The sequence below is a fragment of the Psittacula echo genome (assembly GCF_963264785.1).
Source record: "Psittacula echo genome assembly, chromosome: 5".
NCBI classification, from domain to species: Eukaryota; Metazoa; Chordata; class Aves; order Psittaciformes; family Psittacidae; genus Psittacula; species Psittacula echo.
This window is the reverse complement of record NC_137739.1, coordinates 31741409-31758280: the sequence shown is the minus strand read 5'-3', so window position 1 is coordinate 31758280 and position 16872 is coordinate 31741409. Positions and strand designations below refer to the sequence as shown.

Sequence of the window (16872 nt, the reverse complement as noted above, 5' to 3'; positions counted from 1 at the left end):
CCAGGGAGCACGCAGGCTTGTCTGGCAAACCTGGCCTGCAGTAGGGCAAAGCACTTTGTGCTGGTTACCAGCCAAGGGAAATGGCTTTCTTTTGGAGAGCAGAGGCAGCTGTAGCTTGCAGACACTCTGCCCTCTACCAATACCTGTTTCACTCAGCCAACCATCCCTGCATGCTGTAGTTTTCAGAAGTTTAAAGAAAAATGATAAAACCCAGGGTGTACCGCTTTCTACTACAGAGATCACGGGGTGAAGCTCCCCGGCCACACCAGCAGCGGCCCACTCAGCCACGGCTCGGCACCCTCCAGCTTCTGCCGGCTCTTCCCGCAGTGGCCGGGAAGAAACAGCGGCGGAGCGGCATCTCACGGGTCCGGCTCCGTCTAAGTAGCGCCGCTGAAGGAAGGAAGCTCACGGGAAGCCCGCCCGGCGCAGTCGCTTTGCCTCAGGGCGGCGCGCGGGCCCGCCCCAGGCATGGCGGCGTTAAGAGAGCACTGTGGGTGAGCCCCCGGCCCCTGCGGGGGACCCGGACCTGCGCGACCTGCCCCGGTGCCACCGGCGTCGCATCGGCGAGGCTGTGGCGCCCCCTAGCGGCAGCTTGAGGATGAATGGGCGGGACAGGACAGACCGGTGGCGCGTGCGCGTTGTGACGGCGCGGTCACGGCAGCGGGATGGAGGGGGCGCGCGCGGGGCGGACGGCGGGGCTGGCGCGCGACGTGCTGGAGCGGGCGCGGCGGCGGCGACGGGCGGCGGTACGGGAGCCGCGCCCGGCCTCGGACCCGGTCAGTGCTGCGGGCGGCGGCGGCGGCGGGGCGGGAGCTGCCGTGGCGGCAGAAATGCAGCAGCACAAACAAGAAGCGCGGAGCAGCTGCGGCCTGAGGTGGTGGCAGGGTGGTGCATATGTGTACATATATACGTGTGTATACACATATATATATAGGTGTGCGTGGGACTGAGCCACGCGTGTGCTTTAACGAGCTGGAGGCGTTCGGAAATGCGTAGAACGGCTTCACGCTGGGTTACTTGCCCCTGCGCTTTATTTAGTCAGAGCCAGCGAGCACTTACCGGGTTTTGCGGGACACTGCTCCATCCAGTCGTCTCTTGGGTGCAGCAGGTGCCTCGGCGCTGCCTGGTGCACACTGCGGTAAAGCCAAGCACCACAGCGGTGGCCACACAGGACTCTTTCTCTTCCCAAGGCAGCCTCCAGGACTAGAGAGTGTTTTGCTGTTTAGTCATAGAATCATAGAATAGTTAGGGTTGGAAAGGACCTTAACGTCATCAAGTTCCAACTCCCCTCTGCCATGGCCAGGGACACCTCACACTAAACCATTCTACCCAAGGCTCTGTCCACCCTGGCCTTGAACGCCACCGGGGATGGAGCATTCACAACTTCCCTGGGCAACCATTCCAGTGCCTCATCACCCTTACAGCAAAGAACTTCCTCCTTATATCCAATCTAAACTTCTCCTGTTTAAGTTTTAACCCGTTACCCCTTGTCCTGTCACTACAGTCCCTGATGAATAGTCCCTCCCCAGCGTCCTTGTAGGCCCCCTTCAGATACTGGAAGGCTGCTATGAGGTCTCCACGCAGCCTTCTCTTCTCCAGGCTGAACAGCCCCAACTTTCTCAGCCTGTCTTCATACAGGAGGTGCTCCAGTCCCCTGATCATCCTCGTGGCCCTCCTCTGGACTTGTTCCAACAGTTCCATGTCCTTTTTATGTTGAGGACACCAGAACTGCACACAATACTCCAAGTGAGGTCTCACGAGAGCAGAGGAGAGGGGCAGGATCACCTCCTTCGACCTGCTGGTCACGGTCCTTTTGATGCAGCCCAGGATACGGTTGGCTTTCTGGGCTGCGAGCGCACACTGAAGCCAGCTCATGTTCATTTTCTCATCAGCCAACACCCCCAAGTCCTTCTCTGCAGGGCTGCTCTGAATCTCTTCTCTGCCCAACCTGTAGCTGTGCCTCGGATTGCTCCGACCCAGGTGTAGGACCTTGCACTTGGCATGGTTAAACTTCATAAGGTTTGCATCAGCCCACCTCACAAGCGTGTCAAGGTCCCTCTGGATGGCATCCCTTCCCTCCGGCATATCAACCGAACCACACAGCTTGGTGTCATCGGCAAACTTGCTGAGGGTGCACTCAATCCCACTGTCCATGTCACCGACAAAGATGTTGAACAAGACCTGTCCCAGCACCGATCCCTGAGGGTAACCACTCGTTACTGGTCTCCAGCTGGACATTGAGCCATTGACCACAACTCTTTGTGTGCGGCCATCCAGCCAGTTCTTTATCCACCGAGTGGTCCATCCATCAAATTGATGTCTCTCCAATTTAGAGACAAGGATGTCGTGTGGGACAGGGTCAAACGCTTTGCACAAGTCCAGGTAGATGGCGTCAACTGCTCTGCCCCTGTCCATCAGTTCTGTAGCCCCATCATAGAAGGCCACCAAATTGGTCAGGCAGGATTTCCCCTTAGTGAAGACATGCTGGCTGTCACCAACCACCTCCTTGTTTTTCATGTGCCTTAGCATGCCTTCCAGGAGAATCTGCTCCAAGATTTTGCCAGGCACAGAGGTGAGACTGACTGGTCTGTAATTCCCCGGGTCATCCATTTTCCCCTTCTTGAAAATGGGGGTTATATTTCCCCTTTTTCCAGTCATCGGGAACTTCACCTGACTGCCATGATTTTTCAAATATGATGGCCAGTGTCTTAGCAACTTCATTCGCCAGCTCCTTCAGGACTCGCGGATGGATTTCATCAGGTCCCATGGACTTGTGTACGTTCAGGTTCTTAAGATGATCTCAAACCAGATCCTTTCCTACAGTGGGCCTAAGGTCTTCATTCTCACAGTCCCTGCGTCTGCCTTCCAAGACTTGGGTGGTGTAGTCGGAGCATTTGCCAGTGAAGACCGAGGCAAAGAAGTCATTAAGAACCTCAGCCTTCTTCAAACCCAGGGTAGCCAGATCTCCCGATAGCTTCCAGAGAGAGCCCACGTTGTCCCTAGTCTGTCTTTTATTTGCAATGTACCTATAGAACCCCTTCCTGTTATCTTTCACATCCCTAGCCAAGCTTAATTCTAACTGGCCCTTAGCTTTCCTCACCTGGTCCCTAGCTTCCCGAACAACATCCCTGTATTCTTCCCAGGCCGCCTGTCCTTGCTTCCACCTTTTATAAGCCTCTTTTTTCCCCTCAAAAGTTTCCTCAGCAGCTCCTTATCCATCCAAGGAGGTCTCCTGGCCCTCCTGCTGCACTTCCTTCTAATTGGGATGCAACACTCCTGAGCTTGTAGAAGGTGATCCTTGAATAACAACCAACAGTCTTGGGCCCCCCTGCCCTCTAGGGCTGTATCCCATGGAACCTTACTAAGCACGTTCCTGAAGAGGCCGAAGTCTGCTCTCTTGAAGTCCAGGGCAGTGAGCTTGCTGCACGCTCTTCTTACTGTCCCGAGGATCTCGAATTCGACCATCTCCTGATCGCTGCATCCAAGGCTGCCCTGGAGCGTCACATTTCCAACGAGCCCTTCCCTGTTGGTGAGCACGAGGTCAAGCATGGCACCTCTCCTTGTCAGCTCCTCCATTACTTGCAGGAGGAAGTTGTCTTCCACACAGTCGAGGAACTTCGTGGACACCTGACACTTTCTACCTCTAAGTAATGAACATCATGTTATGATTACAAAAGATTACTTTAATTGCAGGAAGAAGATTCAGAACGTCTCAATGCAGCTTTCGTTTCAATTGTGAACTTGATGAATCAAGCCTCAAAGGAATGTGAGGTGAGGTTTTACCCCGAGACCCATGCAAAGGGGAATGCTTATGCTGTGCCAGGCAGAGGTCTGTTTGTATTACTCCTGCTAAAACTGCAAAAATTGGATTTCAGTTTTGCTCACTGCATGGCAAGAGCTTAGCCAGTGAGCCTGTGATGATGATGAAATGTGGGGCATTTGCCATCATGGGGTAGGTGACATGGTAGGTTTCATCAGGGTTATCCTGACCTACTGGTACCACCTTAGTTAATAAAACACCACGATTGCCATTTTCCAAAGTACCAGTAGGGTGGTAGGTTGTAGCAGAGCATTACTCCACTTCACCGTGGAAAGGCAATATGGTTAAAGAGACATCACAGGTTACATTGTGTCAGCCATTGCAGGGCTGTGACACAGAGTTGTTCCCAGGGCTGCCAGGGACCTGGGCACCTGTGCTGTGCAGTGGCATAACCGCAGGATAATCCTTTGCTTTCATCACGCCAATGCAAACTGTTCATGCTGGCTAATAGAGTCAGTGCATTCTGGGTGGCAGAAGTAAGTGAGAGTTTGAATCCTGAGCAAAGACATTGCTTCATGTCACACATTTGCTCTAAACTTAACTTTAACCTCCCCCATGTTGTTTAAGCAAACTCAGGCTGGAATGTTGCTATTGGATAATGAGCGCAGGCTCCGTTCTGAGCAGCCCTGTATCTTTGTAGTAAGTAGAAACTTATCACAGTAGCAACAAGAGAGGTATGGCATGCAGATGCACAGCTCCACTGCTTTCATGTTGGCTCTGCCTGCTGGATGTCATAACTCTTCTGGGCAGACGGACTGGGAGCCTGTCTCTGCCAGCTTGTCGTCGTGAATGCAGCCCTGCAGCCCAGCTACTGCATTAAAGCCTCTGAAAACTCTATCATCATTGTCTATGCCCTTCGGGACCCATTATCATAATGCAGCAGAGATCTCATTGTCTGCAGAGTTAATAACAGAGGCTAAGCCTTCAATTAAATTAAACACAGAGACGATTAGCTCTTAAGCAGCTCCTTTATAATTTTGAAGCACTACATGCACAATAACCAGTTAATCCTAAAACAATTGGGGCAGAATAGTTTCACACAAGATGAAACAAAAATATAAGTGTATAGAGACTTATCCTATGCCCTTTTAGAAGTATGAGAGCTGAACAAGCAGTGGATGACTTTTGCATCTATGCATCGGCCAAGACAATATTGCTTCAGTCATCTTCTCTAGAGAAAAGCTATAAAGCAGGGAGGGAAAGGGAATTCTCAGATCCACAAGTTCACGGGTAAAGTTTACAAAACGCAAATAAAAATCCACAGCTGAAAATAACCATTTAAGCACTTAAATGCAAACGATTAAATTTGTTATTTAAAATAAGTTGCTTCAGAGTTACTAAGGGACCAAAGTTTACCCATGCTTCTTACCAAAAGTTTGAATTAATTTCTTTGCTCTGTAACATCATGTAAAAGAATCCAGCTCACTTCCTGTGATATAGAAATGCTCTGTGAAGCATTATGCAATAGGTTAGAGTATTGGTATGTTTCGGGACACAGCTCCACAGTAAACCACAACACAAGCAACCACATCTGTTGATGTATGCATAACATCAAGGAGTGGATTTGGAAATAACAGTTGCTATTTGCCTTATTTTTGTTAAATTTAGTATTGACAGTCAGAGACAATGAAAATATAAGTGAAATAAAATAGATATTTTGGAACTTTTTGGTCCCTGTTATCAAAAAAGTAACCCTGTGAGGAGATTTCTGGTGACAACAGATGGCATCAGAGCTGTACTCAGATATTTAATTTGCAGTGGGTAAGATTCAAGTACCTTTACTGTGGAGCCAGGAAAGGGCTGCTGTGGACTTAAATACAGCTCACAAAACCACTATGCTGCTGGTATGGTATGCCTTGAAGACACTTTAGCTTTTTTGCCAATGCATTGTTTCAGTATCAACTTGGTTTTCTTCTAGAGTACTGCTCCTGCATGTGCCCTGCAGAACCAGTCTTCAGTGACTAAGCACCTATGCAAGGCACTTAGCTTGCATATACATAATATAAGACCCATAAACTGTGCCTTCTTCCACCAGAACTGTTCTTGAAGAGCCTGATCAGGTAGATATTTCTGAACATTCCTTCTGATATTTTATTTATATTTTATTCAGTTCTGAGGTTTCAGAGAGTCCCCATATATTGTGTTGGGAGACAGGCATCCAAAATCAGAGCTGACAGTTTTGTACCAGAAGGCAGATGTCCTGCAGACATCCAGGAATTACTTTCATCCTCACACAAGGACAAACCATCCAATTAATACAGAAAGTCAGTAGCTGTGCAGTTCCATTTTCATTTGTAAATCTGCAGTAGTTGTGAGCATGGCTTTGATGCTTCTCCATTTATTTTCTGTTTCTGTTGTTGTCCAGAAGTATTACAGCTCTATGGCAACCTGTACATGCAAAGAGCATGAAATCAAACACATCTGTAGATACCATGCCAGGCAAGCAGGGAAAAGAGAGCTGGAGTCCTCTGAAGAAAAGGTTAGTAGGTGTTTTGGGTTTTGATTAAAGGTTATTCCTTCCCTTGCCATGGGACAATTGTTAGCCGTCTAATACATTTGACATTGTTTACACTACTGTGTGCAGTTTGACTTTAGGGGCATGTGAAAACTTGGACTGATCTGAAACTTCTGGTGGGGGTGGGGAGGAGGCAGAATAACTTCTGGTGACATCAGTCAGTGTCATATCAGTCCTTTTGTGGAGAGGAAAATTTCATGGACATGAAGCATCCCCTCAGGGGTTGAATTTGCTGTTATGTTTTATCATTAGAGAACAGTACCTTTTTCTTTGCAGAGGGCTGAAGCCTCCATACCACCCAGTCAAGATCAAACTTGCCAGCAATGTGTAAGTTCATACAATACTTTGTTTTTAAATTGAGCTATAGCTTTTTTTTATTAGTTTGCATCAAGCTGGTTAAAATTTGTGATCAGGTGAAGGAACTTTGCGATGGCACAGAATATTAACCAGTGAGTGGACTCACAATCCTATAGATGGGCAGTAAAATGGGCATACAGAGACTCTCACAATTAATTATAAACCAGATTGTGGCATTCTGGCACGTAACCAGTTAAGACTCTACACCTTGGACTGGTACAGAATGTCAAACACCATGATTAATCTTTAGGCTCTTGTGAATGGCATCAGCAGAAATAATCCAACAGTTCTCCAGTCTCACCTCATTTGTTCTGCCGACACATTCCCTGTTCCGAGGAAAGGCACGCAGCAGGGCACACAGCAATTTCTTAGCCGGTTATGGTTGGCCTTCATACAGTCCCTGGAAAGACTCCTGTTGCTTTTCAAAGTCTAACACCCCACCAAACCAATTTCAGGAACTTCTAAGCCACAAAAGATGAGAAACATGGAGTCCGTACCACTGTACACATTAGTGGGAGCACCCTTGTAGGGATTATGTTCCAGGTTTACGTACAAAACCATTTAGATTGGCAACTGTCAGTTTTGTGGGCAGAGATTACAGCATGTTGATTATTTCTAGCGACTGAAACATTAGATGAAATACTTTGAGCATGGTACTTGCCAATTTCTGTATTGACAAAAACATTTCACAGTTTTGTCCATACTGCCTGTATATTCTGAAAAATCTTAGTATTTTTACATAGCAGCTGAAATATATTTTTTTTTGCCCAAATAAACATGTGTATTTTTGTAGGAAATCTTAGACTAAACAGTAATGAAACTTATTTCCTCCCTGCCTCCAAAGGCCAGACAAGGTTCTGAAGACATCTACATTGAAGTTTCTCCTGGCTTCTATTCTGTAACAGCAACCTCGGAAGACATGGTGCAACAAACCCACATGGTGGATGTCCATGCAGGGCAAAGTATTGATTTAACTTTTGTTCTATGACGTTTGTTGTTTCTTAGCAAACACGGGAATAAAATATGAGGCTGTTTTAATGCATGTAATGAACTATGACCATATTTTCTTGTTAGCACTTTAATAGTGTCCTCATCTTTGCAACTCCATTTTTATGACCTGTGTATTTGTTTTCTACCTAATACAATCATATGCAGCCCACTTTGTACACTGATTTTATAGATATTTGTACATTGTGTGCCTTAAATCTAATTATGTGACTTGTAATTCTAGGTTCTTATGTTTTAAACAATTAAAGATACAATCAGTGGAATAAAACGCATTATTTAGTCTTTATGGTGACAGCTTCTTTAATATTATCCTCAGGCAGAATGTCTATGTCATATTTCTGACCACAGAAAGGATAATCCATGTGGCATGCATATGGATGTGCATCAGCTTCTGTGGGCTGGTGCTGATTTTAGAGCAGCCGGCTCACAATGCGTCTCTCCTATCTGTAATTTTATTATTCTGATAAAGAAATAAAATGCAAATGAGATTCACTATCTAGGACCCTCCCCAACAGGAAGGTGCTTGAGTATGCATCAGGTGTTCAGTATAGGTAATGCTGAGCCACTGCATGCTGCAGCTTATGGCCAAGTTCATACACTTTAAACATGAGGAGTCTCACACTAACAAGACTCCCTGGATGCTTAACTCTTCTGAAGGATTGGACTTCACAATCAGAATTAGTAACATGATCTATATATGTCTGTAATCTTTTTGTAGCTGATGGTATTCAGGTTTCAATTAATTTTCATGGGAATATAAAATTCACCAACTTGAATGCTAGATCTCTAAGCATTTTGTTTTTTGTATCTACGGTAGCAGGTCCTCTACACCCTCTGGCTACTTTCTTTTGTGCTTTAATATTGAAAAATATATTTTCAGCTGTCAGCTTGTATTGTTTCTTCATTTCTTCTGGCTTTCTACAAGAAGAAGTCATTATGCTGAATTCCTCTGGCTGACTCCAGAGAACTGTAGACAAATTGGAGGTTTATTAAACCCTTGCTGTGCATCTGTTCAGGGTCTCAGTGCTCATACTAGTTTACCTGATCTCTCCAGAATTGTAAAGTCAAGTCCAAATAATTAGGAATTTCATTCAGTACCTTGAAGTAAAGAATGCGGATGCTGAAATTACAGTATTACACACATACAGTGTGTGTAGAAATAGAGTTTCTCAGATATTAAAATTTTATAGTTATTCATAGTCTACAGACACAGTACCCAAATCAGAACTTTTTTGGTTAATAAATACTACACTGTTCTAGTATAAGCAGTTTACCTGAAATTTCAGCTCCTGAGCTTCATCAGTTGTACTTTTATAGAATTCTGGTTGATCATGTCTCTCTGTTCTGTTGCAGATTTTTCTGTCTGATTTTTCTGTCTGTTCTCTTCTGACATGGTCTGTATCCCAAAGTTTGTCATCTTGTATGTAAGTTGCTTTATGTTTATCATTCAACTCTGTTTTCTTTCTTGCTGTTTTATATCTTTGTTTTTCTGATGCCACAAAACCTTCTTCCTCGAGGACAGAAAACAAGTCCCTTGGAAGTCTAGTCTAAAAAAAAAGCATCAGTGTCTGCTGTATCTGCTGTGTCTCCTGTAAGATAGATAGCTCTGCCTCATGCAGCTTTAATAATGCTATCATTTCTGTGCTAGTACAGACTACTGCTGAAACACAGAATAAACCAAAGTATTTTCAGAAGGTGCTAGGCTTTTATCAAAGACTTTGCTCCTTTAGAAGTTAGGAGGATTTTTGGTGACTAGAGCAGGAGGACAGTAACCCCACAGAGAATACCTCTGGGAAGCCTGCTGTCTAGCTTCACTTCTTTCTGTGAGTTACTTCTGATGCAGTCTGTATTATACGTTGAAATTGCTTCAGCTATCTCAAAGAGTAGCAATGTGTCTTCTGGGTTTAAAAACACCAAGGGCTATTTTACAGGAATAAAAGTGTGTCATACTCTGTATTACCACATTGAGCCCACTATTGTGATTCAGGCAGCCTATCTGGGGCTAGAATAAAACCACTCCAGTTTCTTCTCGTTTTACCAAGAGGCAAAGCATGTCATTTTCATGCACTGGAGCTCCATACTGGCCTAAAAATTCTTAGGAAATCAATTACAAAGTTGTGGAACTATGATTATTGAAATAGTAAAGTAGAACCATACAGTTAATAAGTCCATAGGCAACTGCTTAAAATTAATGCGTGTAATTGTGAGAACACAAGAGGTATTCCAGTACATTCTCTGCTCACTAACACATCATTAACACATTAATCTTCTAAAGAAAATCATGTAAGTTTAGCATGTTTTACTCTGCAGTAAGCTCACAGCATGAAGATACAGAGAAGCTAATATTTGATTTTTTTAATATATAATTTATTAATGGTTCTCCTGTTGCTCTTGTGCAGCGAGGTGTTTCTGTACATCCTACACTTTTCTTTTGTCTTCCCCTTCTTCCCGCAAGCGTTTTTCTTCCCCTTTTGTGTGCTTGCTTTCTTTGGCATTCATATTCTGGTTTGGATTGGTTTTCCCCATGTTGTGGTTTAAGCGCAGTCAGTAACCCACGCAGCCCCACTCGCTCACTCCCCTCCCTTTCTTCCCCCCACCCCCGGCTCCTGGAGGGACGGGGAGGAGAATCGAAAGAATGTAACTCCCATGGGTTAACAACAGCCCAGTAACTAGGGTATAACACAAACCACTGCTGCTGCCACCAATAATAATAATGATAAGGGAAATAACAAGGGAAGAGAACACAATACCACCCGTCGATACCCAGCCCGATCGAGCAGTGCACTAGCCCTTCTGGGTAACACTCAGTTACATCCCGGGCATGACGTGCTGTGGTATGGAATACCTCTTCGGCTAGTTTGGGTCAGGTGTCCTGTCTCTGCTTCCTTCCGGCTTCCCCTCCTCCCTGGCAGAGCATGAGACTCACAAAGTCCTTGGTCAGGGTAAACATTCTGACCAGCAACTGAAAACATCGGTGTCATCAGCACTGTTCCCAGGCCGAAAGTCAAAAACACAGTGCTGCAACAGCTGCTAAGAAGGACTAAAAATGACTGCTGCTGCTGAACCCAGGACACACCAATTTTCTAAAACAGGAGGGGACCGTGGCCAACAGCAACCAGGCCTAAAAATCTGGTGGTAGTCTTTGTTCCTGGCTGTTACATAGTTTGCTTTCTCTGCATCCGCTAGCTTCATGATAGGAATCTGCTGTTTAAGCTGCTTGCTTCTTGAGAGGCAGTAAGAGAAGATATTCAATAAAGGCTGCTTACTAAAAAAAAACCCCTGGTTTTATCTTTCAGAGATAGAGATTGTGACTATCGGAGTCTGACTGGCAGAGCCCAGTACCTTTCCACATTGAATCTTTTATTGTGTTTTATTGCTGCTGACGCTCATATCTGTCCATTCCCAAGGCCACTCATGTAGGTCCCTACTTCCACAGGACTCCATTGGGATGATGTCAATGGGCATTTGGCAGGTTTCTGAATTGAAATCTGCGTTCCTGGATGCTCACACAGTTACCAGCATAATCTTTTGCATTTTATCAAGTAGGCTTCAGCCCTTCCTTAGGGTTTTGGGACCTTCCTTTTGTTTCCATTAGTGGAGACGTGTCATGCTTATCACAAAACTGCTAGATGGCCTTAAGCAGTTAAAAACCAGCTTTCAGACCATTAACAAGAATATTTCTTTCATTCAAACAAACCACATGTTTACATAAATACAGTATTAATACAGATTACCTTACCCCCATTGGCAGCTTGAAGTCTTGGTCGCTTGAGGTTTCTTTCATTGTGACTTGCCCTCTGGGAGATTGCTCAATGGTTTCAAACATTGCACTATGATTAGTAGAGGCAACACTGAATGTGTCCCCAGTAGAGATGTCTTTGGGTTCCAGCTTGCTCTTTGCACATGTGCTGCTGCAACTGACGAGTCCTGGGAAGGAATAAAATTGTATCTGAGAATGAAACCAGAACTGAAATGGAGAAACATTAACTTCAAAAGAGATGGAAAAGCACTTTAAGCTTAAAAGGAATGTTTTTAAGGTTATTCTGCATGGACTAGCAAAGGTTAATGAAGATGTTAGCATCATACAAAGTGTAGGGAAACGATGGGGAACAAACTCAGAGAGGGATATCTATGCTTATAACTGAAATTCATGTTCTGGTAGTTTTCCATTGGATTATATGCTAAAAGGAGAGCTAGCATGCAAGATGAGGCAGCAGAAATATTGAGGAGGGGGAATTATTGTGTTAGAGACTTCTAAATTTACATTTATACCAATAAGCTAAAGGCTAAGTAACTGCTCAGAAGACCAGAACACATTTTGGGTTTTTTTCCCCTCTGACTGCTGCTTGCCTGTGGGGGTGTCAAAAGGTACCTGAGTTACTGGGATGGGACTTGTGGTGGCTTCTTTTCCAGTAGTTCCACTCGGGTCTTGCAGAATCCTTTAGCCTGGGCTTCTCAAGACAGCTGGAGCCTGTGTTAACAGCACTGTCCACCACAGTATTCTGAGTGGTGAATGGCTCTAGGTCCCACTCCAAATCAGAAGAGGAAGAAGATGGTGCCACAGCTGCTGCTGCTTCTGGTTTGGGGCTTTGTGGTTCTAGAAGGCATGGAGAGGGCTGACTGCTGGACTTTACCTCTTCTGTTTCGCTTTGAAATACCAGACGCCTGGATGGAAGAGGCCACCAGGCACTGACATGGGGATGACAGCAGCAGATGCTTATATATGCTGACAAACATCTTATACAATCACAGTGATAGTGGAAACATGGCCAGCAGGGTAAGCAGAGCAAGCAGTGCCTGGCAAGGCTATGTACAGCACAAATGGGAATCAGGGCTGTTTTAGGACTGTAGGAACAAATACAACAGTTAGTGTCTGGAATTTCTCTGGGCTTCTCCCTGCTGGTGAAGGGCATGTGGATCATCTCTACAATCCTTTCCCACAGGCTAGGAGGGATCCAGAGGGCCACACCTCGCGGGAGCTTGACTTTCTTGTCATTCCAGAAGTGGACCATAATTCCTTCATCTTCTGAGGCTGTTGAGAGAAAAGGTAAGCAGCGTTATTGCCCGCTTATGCGGGCAGCCTGCCTGGGTAGTGCTCATACACAGATCAGGCTTTGCAGCTTTGTGCAATTTCTACTCCTGTCAAGCGATAGGATCAACTACCTCTCTGTAACACTTCACCATAAAATCATGGTAGCAGGCAGCTGCGGCACTGTTGGTGCAACAGAAAGCCTGGCAGTATCTTTCCTTCCAATTTGCCATCAGATGAACAAGAAAATATTGCCTGAGTAACTTTTGTTGTTACTGCCAAGGTTAGCAGTAATGCTCCAAGAATAGTATTTTGGTAAGTCAGTGGAGTTTGAATGTCAGACATGGGAAAAATCAATGGGCTGTTAAAATGTCCTACATTTGGGTGGTAAAATCACCCCAGATGTACCATTCAGTACAAATGTGAGCACTCAAGCAGATAGGTGCTTCCTGAGAGCTGTCTTACTTGTAACCTTCAAGGAAAGGCCACTGACCTTTGCATGGCAGACACAGCCTTGTCCAAGCAGACGGGAAATAGCACAAACAATGAAGATGACATTTTTATGGGTCACATATGGGTCACAACTGCCTTAGGGTCAGACTGGTGAAGTTACACAGATATCCATCAGCAAGTCCCATTAGCTCCTGCAAACTCTTAAGTAAAACTAAACTGTAGTCTGTGCACTGATTTTTCTCTGGCAGTAGCACAATGACAGTAGTTTATCCTGACAGCCTCATTTATGTTCCAGAGCAAGACAAGGAAGAAGAAGGCAGCACCTTTCTTACCTTGTAAGGGGTCCCTTGTCTCAATGCCTGTGAGGACAGTTCCAGGGCCATACCTGGCCATATTTGGCTCCCAGGGTGCCAGCACTTTGTCTCCAGGGAGTAAGGAGTGCTTCATCCTGTTCACGTATTCTAGGATGTCATCCTTTGCTGTTTTTTGTACACACACTGGATGCCTTCCATGTGACACAAGTGGTTTGGCAAACTCTACCAGGAACATGCCTCTTTCATTCTGTTACCAGGAACAAAATAATAGCTTCTCTGAAGAACAGTCCATAATGTGTCACGTCATGTAACCTTCACCAGGAGGACATTTGATGGCTACATGGCTAGGTCAAAACAAGCCCAAACAGTAACTAGTGTGAGGTTAGTCCAGCACTGAGACAGTCAGAAAACCCCTGTGAAGCTCACCAGAAAGCAGGCTGTGTTTTCTTCCCCAAAAGAAAAAGCTATAGGTAGAGTACCACTGGATTTTGCAAACCATGCCGTTTGCTCCAGGTAACAAGAGACAGTGAAGCTGTTCAGACCTGCTCTTTAGTCATGCCTTTCCTCATTACATACAACACTAACTCTGCTTCTTGAGAGGTGGTTGGGAATTTCAATTTTCTTTCAAATTAAGGCCTGTCAAGAGGCTTTCCATCAACAACGAAACAATGTACTTCCCTGTTCTTGAGGAAGAATAGGCTCTTTTTTCTGTTCAAGTTTGAAGTGCTAACAAACTAATGAATTAAAGCTTTCACTAACATTTCTGAAAAGACACCAAACCATTGGTCTGTAGCTGACTCAAGCTGGAAGTGTGTACATAAAACACTAATGCTTTTCCTGTGCTATTGATGGTTATGTGTCTACACACAACAGTGGGTGGTATACGCTGCTCACAACAGCACTCACGCTGTCTGAGCTTGGCAGGGGGCCTGCTCTTGCAAGGTGCACACCACTGCTCTCGCCAGGAACTGGGAGTTTAAGGGGCACTCATCTTCTGTACAAGATAAGGATCCCCGAAACACACCTGCTTACTCCTAGAAATGGTCCCAGTAAACGAGGCTGAGAAGAGCAAGGTCCTGATCACTATTAGTTTATTGATGCCTGAGTCTGTGCTGCATGCAAGAGGCTCACCCAGCATGCCAGGCAGCAGGAGGTGAAGACATTCGGGAATCAGGCACATTGGAAGCTTTATGAATCAGCACAACCATGAGCATCAGCCGTTCTGGTGACCTGTTCCCTAATTTACGCACCAGCGGAAATCAATACTGATACACAAAACTCAACTGGTACGTGAGGACTGCTGGACTGGATACCCTATTACACATACCCACGACTACCGCACAGCAACCGTCACTCACCTCTACCTCCTTTTTCACTGTACCACGATAGTAAAATCCATCTTGTTCCCCTCTCACCAACACAGGGATGTTGCTATCTAAACCCACTGATCTCTCTGATGCACTCAGCCTCTTCCATGCTGGGTCAGGGGAAGTGGGACAGTGGGCAATCCATTGGCACCTTGAAGAAAAGAAAATGGGTCAGCACTGGGGAAAGCAGGGTTTTTTAGGGAAAAAAGGAAAATCTTGTAAGATTTAAGAACTGTATCACTCCACCTCCTTCTGTAGCACTCCCACAGGCCAAAGCATGTGGGAAGAAACAGAAAACTTGTTGGTTCTGGGACAATTCCTTCTCTTGGGAAAAAAAAAATCAGTGCTTGTTTTCACCCAAATTTCTTTGGTTTGGGGTTTAGAGGAAGTAAGCTGGAAGCCTGAGCCAGCACTACCTACACTAGCCCATTTGCTCTTTACATGGCAGCAGATGCAACTCCTAAGATTAGGAGAAAGGAGCCATCTCCAGCACAGAGCACAGAGTAGATGTGCTCGAGAGCGCAGCAACTGATGGTTCACACTGGGGCATTTGGGGAACAACAGAAAAGTAGAAAAGTAAACAACAAAGCTTCTGGTTGATGACAGGTTTAAGTCCAAAACAGGAAAACTAATCCCCTGTCACAAAGCATTAGAAACATTTCACAAAAGACGGCTGCTAATACAAGATGCTTCTATTTATCCAAATAATATTAAAGAAATGTTTCTTTGACAGGAGGTTTTCTCAGGCTTTGCTTTTCATAATCTCCAGGGCAGCAAATCACTTTAGTTAATAATATCTAAACCACTGCCAGTGCAGGGGAGGGGAAAGCTCAAATGACATTCGAGTTGCTAATTTATTCATCTGACACACCAGCCTGATTTATACTATCAGATATCATGAAAAAGAACAAATCACAGATTCCAACAAGAACTTTATTTTACCTCTGGGGGGCTCGGGGCTTGGTGATGCAGGTGGGAGGCACTACAGAAGAGCTCCTGCTGCAGGGGCTGACAGTAGGCATGACTCTGGAGCACGAGAACTTGTCCATAACTGGCATCGCACTGCAGTACCTGCAACCTGTAGGCAGGAACACTTCCAAAGCTGCCATTCTTGTGAAAGCAGCTGCCTGCAGGACTCAGTCCTGATCTGTTGGTAATAAAGAGACAACCATAGTACCATAGAATAGTTAGGGTTGCACTGTCATTTTACAACACAAGCAGATGCTTTCTGGTGTACCTCAAGAACCCAGTAGCTTTTAGTAATGAATTATTTTCAGATAAAAACAAGTAATTTAAAATATCCAGACTGGCATTTGGTCAGATGAACCCATATTACTGACTTCAGGGATTTCCAAGCACCCAAATCCCAACCTGGCAGAGGGACAGAAACACCCAAGAAAACTAGAAATGCTGTGAAACCCTCCAGAAAGCAATAGCCTTTAGCTCCCTCCTACTTTTGTTTCCATCTTTAACATACAGGTCTCCTACACCTACATTCTCCTTTAGGGCTTTATTGTACACCGTCCCTGTCAAACCTTCCCTATTTCATAAGCTGAGGCAGAAACTACAGCTGAAGCCGACAAGCTGAGTGAACACAACAGGTTTTGAACATGATGCTAGATTACAGTTGCCTGTTATTTGTTTTATTTATAGTGATGTATTAACAGGAAATGTTTTGATCTTTCAGCTGTCCTGTCACATTTTATAACAGTAAGATTACGGCCTGCCATGAAAAAGAATGGTATGCTCAGATTTGACAAGCGATAACTATTCAGAGGCTGTCACAGTAAGACTGATGACGTGATGGTATCTCTGGTAATCTGACAAGATGTAGTAGATAGACAAGCTTCCATTTTATTTTTTTAATATACCTTAGAAGTATTTTACGTGCTTAGGGTAAAACTTGCATGGAAATTACACAATGTAAATTTTAAGTGCCTAATTTACTTTACAAAATACAGCTTAAGCCCTCTATTATGTTTAAATATTCTGCCTCTTTGACAAGAGAT

At 44.9% G+C, this 16872-nt stretch overlaps 2 protein-coding genes across 2 annotated transcripts; one reads left to right on the top strand and one right to left on the bottom strand.

Moving 5' to 3' along the window:
• Window positions 1-665: 665 nt before the first annotated feature.
• Window positions 666-7750, top strand: AKIP1 (A-kinase interacting protein 1; the record flags this gene model as incomplete). The annotated part of the gene is made up of 5 exons (XM_080618063.1): window positions 666-776; window positions 3694-3771; window positions 6186-6299; window positions 6612-6662; window positions 7537-7750. The coding sequence occupies 5 exons, from the start codon at window positions 666-668 to the stop codon at window positions 7678-7680; spliced, it is 498 nt and encodes a 165-aa protein (XP_080474189.1). The 3' UTR covers window positions 7681-7750.
• Window positions 7751-9144: 1394 nt separating this feature from the next.
• On the bottom strand, window positions 9145-15972 carry LOC308221205 (uncharacterized protein C11orf16; the record flags this gene model as incomplete). The annotated part of the gene is made up of 7 exons (XM_080618191.1): window positions 9145-9247; window positions 11440-11627; window positions 11787-11881; window positions 12073-12732; window positions 13515-13743; window positions 14855-15014; window positions 15806-15972. The coding sequence occupies 6 exons, from the start codon at window positions 15970-15972 to the stop codon at window positions 11481-11483; spliced, it is 1458 nt and encodes a 485-aa protein (XP_080474317.1). The 3' UTR covers window positions 9145-9247; window positions 11440-11480.
• Window positions 15973-16872: the final 900 nt, after the last annotated feature.